At 33.7% G+C, this 3,278-nt stretch overlaps 1 protein-coding gene across 1 annotated transcript; it reads left to right on the top strand.

Moving 5' to 3' along the window:
• Nucleotides 1-247: 247 nt before the first annotated feature.
• LOTGIDRAFT_78799 (hypothetical protein) lies at nucleotides 248-508 on the top strand (the record flags this gene model as incomplete). Its single annotated transcript, XM_009052369.1, has 1 exon — nucleotides 248-508. A coding segment is annotated over one exon (261 nt), but the record flags the coding sequence as incomplete, so codon positions are not given.
• Between the last annotated feature and the right edge of the window lie 2,770 nt (nucleotides 509-3,278).

Genomic DNA, 3,278 nt, shown 5'->3' with positions numbered 1-3,278 from the left:
ATGCTATATACAGCTTTACTTCAAAATATACTTTGAAGAATCCCGAGACTATGGAATTGACTGCCAGTTTGGCCTTATTACTGCAATAGCACAACGTTTTGGATATGTCAATCCTTATTTGACCATAAAATCTCATTTTTGTTGAACATGTGAGACCAAAGGCTGCAGTATGAATATTCTATGTGATCAGCTGTCTAGTGATGGTGATTCGGATGGAGAACAGAATCCACCAAAACAGGAAGACGCTTGCTACCGTTGTAAGAAAATAGTGTACCCAGTTGAAAGGGTAAACGTGGGGAATTTGTTCCATAGACGCTGTTTTAGATGTCGAACATGTGGATTACAGCTAACTTTGAGAACTTTTCGATGGGATCAAGAAAACCATAGTGATATATACTGTCATGTTCATGCTCCCAAACATGTTGGAAGAATAGATCATGATTCAATGGGGATTAAATCAGCTTTAAATGCGCCCAAACGTGGAGCTAACATCAGTGGACAGGTAAGACACACCGTTTTGCTTTTATATTGAAATCATCATATAATCGCATTGCTTAATCATTCAGTTAATCTGTAACCTTTTTGTAGGTATATTTATACGTCTAACCAAACTCATTATTTTTGAATCAGGTAACACTTAATTCTAGCAACATCGTGTACTGCCAGAATCTCAAGTGGACATGGTTGTATACAATATCAAGATTCACACGATCTTTGTACTTTGACAGTTTTACACCAGAACACCGTCTCGGCACCAGGCCAACCACTTTATAAACAAATCTAACAACATGTTTTATAATGTAAATATCGTAATGAAATGGTTGAGATTTTTCCAATGCCAGTGATATTCCTAACCATTTTTAGCCGACATAGCATAAAACTAATATGACGAATTCTAGTCGAAATTTGCTAAGAAGTCGAACAGTCATTCTAATTGATAATGATTAGAACCTAATTATGACATTCACACTGTTCAGATCCATTGATAGTTGTCTTAGCTGTCCTTTTCGATGTCAAAGACTACTGGAGATGGATAAATGAATATAGGTGCCTTGGGCATACAGATACGCTCCTAGTTAAGTACTTACAAAGATCTGCGCCATTGAATCTTGTTAAGATTAAGATTTGCATTCAGCGTCCACATTTCAGCGTGGAATTTCATTCAACTTTCTCTTGCTATGCAGATTGTGATTAACCTTTGAGAAAACCTAATGCTTCTATATACGTGGTTGATTTTGTGAACCATATTTGATATCTATCTGGTAATCTTTAAAATTCAACACCGTAATCATTTAAGAGTCCATAAGAAAATGGTTCATGTATATGCCTGAGTATATATGATGCAAAATACCATACATTCTATTTTAGATTGTAGTTCTCAGCCGACAATGTGTCAATTTGGATGAAGATTTAATGTTTTTATTCAATGATTTAATTAAGACGCATACGTCCACAGCAATGTTACGGCAATGTGTTCTGAACATACACTATCAACATCACTACAATAACAAGTGTCTGGAATGTGCCACCTGTGTATTAATGTTCTTTATGGTGGCTGGTAATTGCCTATATAATTCTTAGATTTCCATTATACAGCAGACGTTTCAGGTTTAATAGCATTAAGAATGATTATTCATACAGTATTCTGATGGTTGTTATCTGTGCTTCATATGAAATATTGGCTGCTAATCCGGAATATTCTTTATAATTATTTCTCATTATTGCTCTGGAAGCACAAATGTCTGGCTTATATTCAAGAGAAAAAACACTGTTTTATTTGCAAATTTATGGAATCTGGGTTAAATTCAAGGGAATAGTTCACTGTTGTATTTGCAAGCTTGTGTAATCTGACTTAAGAATTAAGATTTTGATGGGTATCGCATAGCTCTATTAAGATTTGGGGTTAAAAATTAGATACTTCCTAGATGATTTCTTCAGAATTGTTAGTGGGTATATTTTGGCTTTTTTGACTTTGGCTTTTTTTTTTTTACCTCAATAGTAAATTCACTTTTTGTAAAAATAATAATTTGATATCTTGAAACGTCATATATTTTAATTTGCTAAAATAAACATGGTAATCATAGAACATGGAAATACACGCCTGAAGATAGATAAAGCTTTCAATAAAGTTGGTTAGATTGAATGAAAGATCACCTCCACTGAGAATAATTATTGCTTTGGCTTAAAAATCTATATTATTGGCTGCAGGTCTTATTCAAGCCTTTATAAGGTTTTCTATTAAAATTTTACGGTAATTTGAGTTCTGCAGATTCGTTAAATTTCTACATGCAGACGTATTGAACGTAAAAGGACCAGGACCGTAGAACGTCTATATGTAGAAAGTTTATTAGGACATACAACCCAATTTCACATCAGGTATACTTACATCTTGTTTATGCACCATTCTGATTTCTATCTAATGTGTGTATTTCATAAGTTCACTTTAACGGGAAACATTCAAATCATTTGCCTTATTTTTTTTATCTAGCCAGGAATTACACAGACGTAGAACCGAAGTCGGAATGGTGCAAGTCCCTGGTACACTCATAAACTTGCACAAACCTTATTTGAACATATTTGTAGAATCTTAGCAATCAATGATATACATTCTTTTGAAACATTTTGACTATTGTAAACTTCAGATCATTATGTGTCTAATTTGTTGAAGTATCTAGGTAGTTAAACAGGGTAATTAAATGTTGCTCGTTACAAGTAAGATCATGCTTTGGTAGACAATGAACAAAACATTATTATACAGCTGTGTCAATATGAGTTATTATTAATATCTGAAATAATGACAATATAATGACAGAGGGACAGATGTTTTTGTATGTATTACAATTTAAAACACGATCTTCAAGGTATATTGATCTCTAAGGTGCAAGTGCAAATGCAATTCAATATTGAATTGATAAATTGATCTCTCGTAGTATAAGAGCTGTATGCATCGATGAGAAGCGTGGGTTTTAAAAAACAGAAAGGTCTAGTCTTATTGATTGAAATTAAAAAAGGATTATAACGACGCTGTTTGGATCAAGTGGAAAATCTCACCTATTTATTCGTGTATTGTAGCTATAAAAGATAAGAAATAGACATGCTCAACGTTTAATTGTTATCTGTTTTCACTGACTTCAGTTTGCGATATCAGCATCCGCTGGAAGCGAACGTTAACTTGTCATCTACCTACCTACTGACTTCAGGGGTTGATACCAACTTGAGATTGACAGGATAGGGGCATAAGGCACAAGAGTAAAATTGTATTTTAACATATGTTTTTG

Source organism: Lottia gigantea, assembly GCF_000327385.1.
Source record: "Lottia gigantea unplaced genomic scaffold LOTGIsca_180, whole genome shotgun sequence".
Lineage (NCBI taxonomy): Eukaryota > Metazoa > Mollusca > Gastropoda > Lottiidae > Lottia > Lottia gigantea.
The sequence above is the reverse complement of the archived record's forward strand: the minus strand, read 5'-3'. Positions and strand labels throughout refer to the sequence as shown.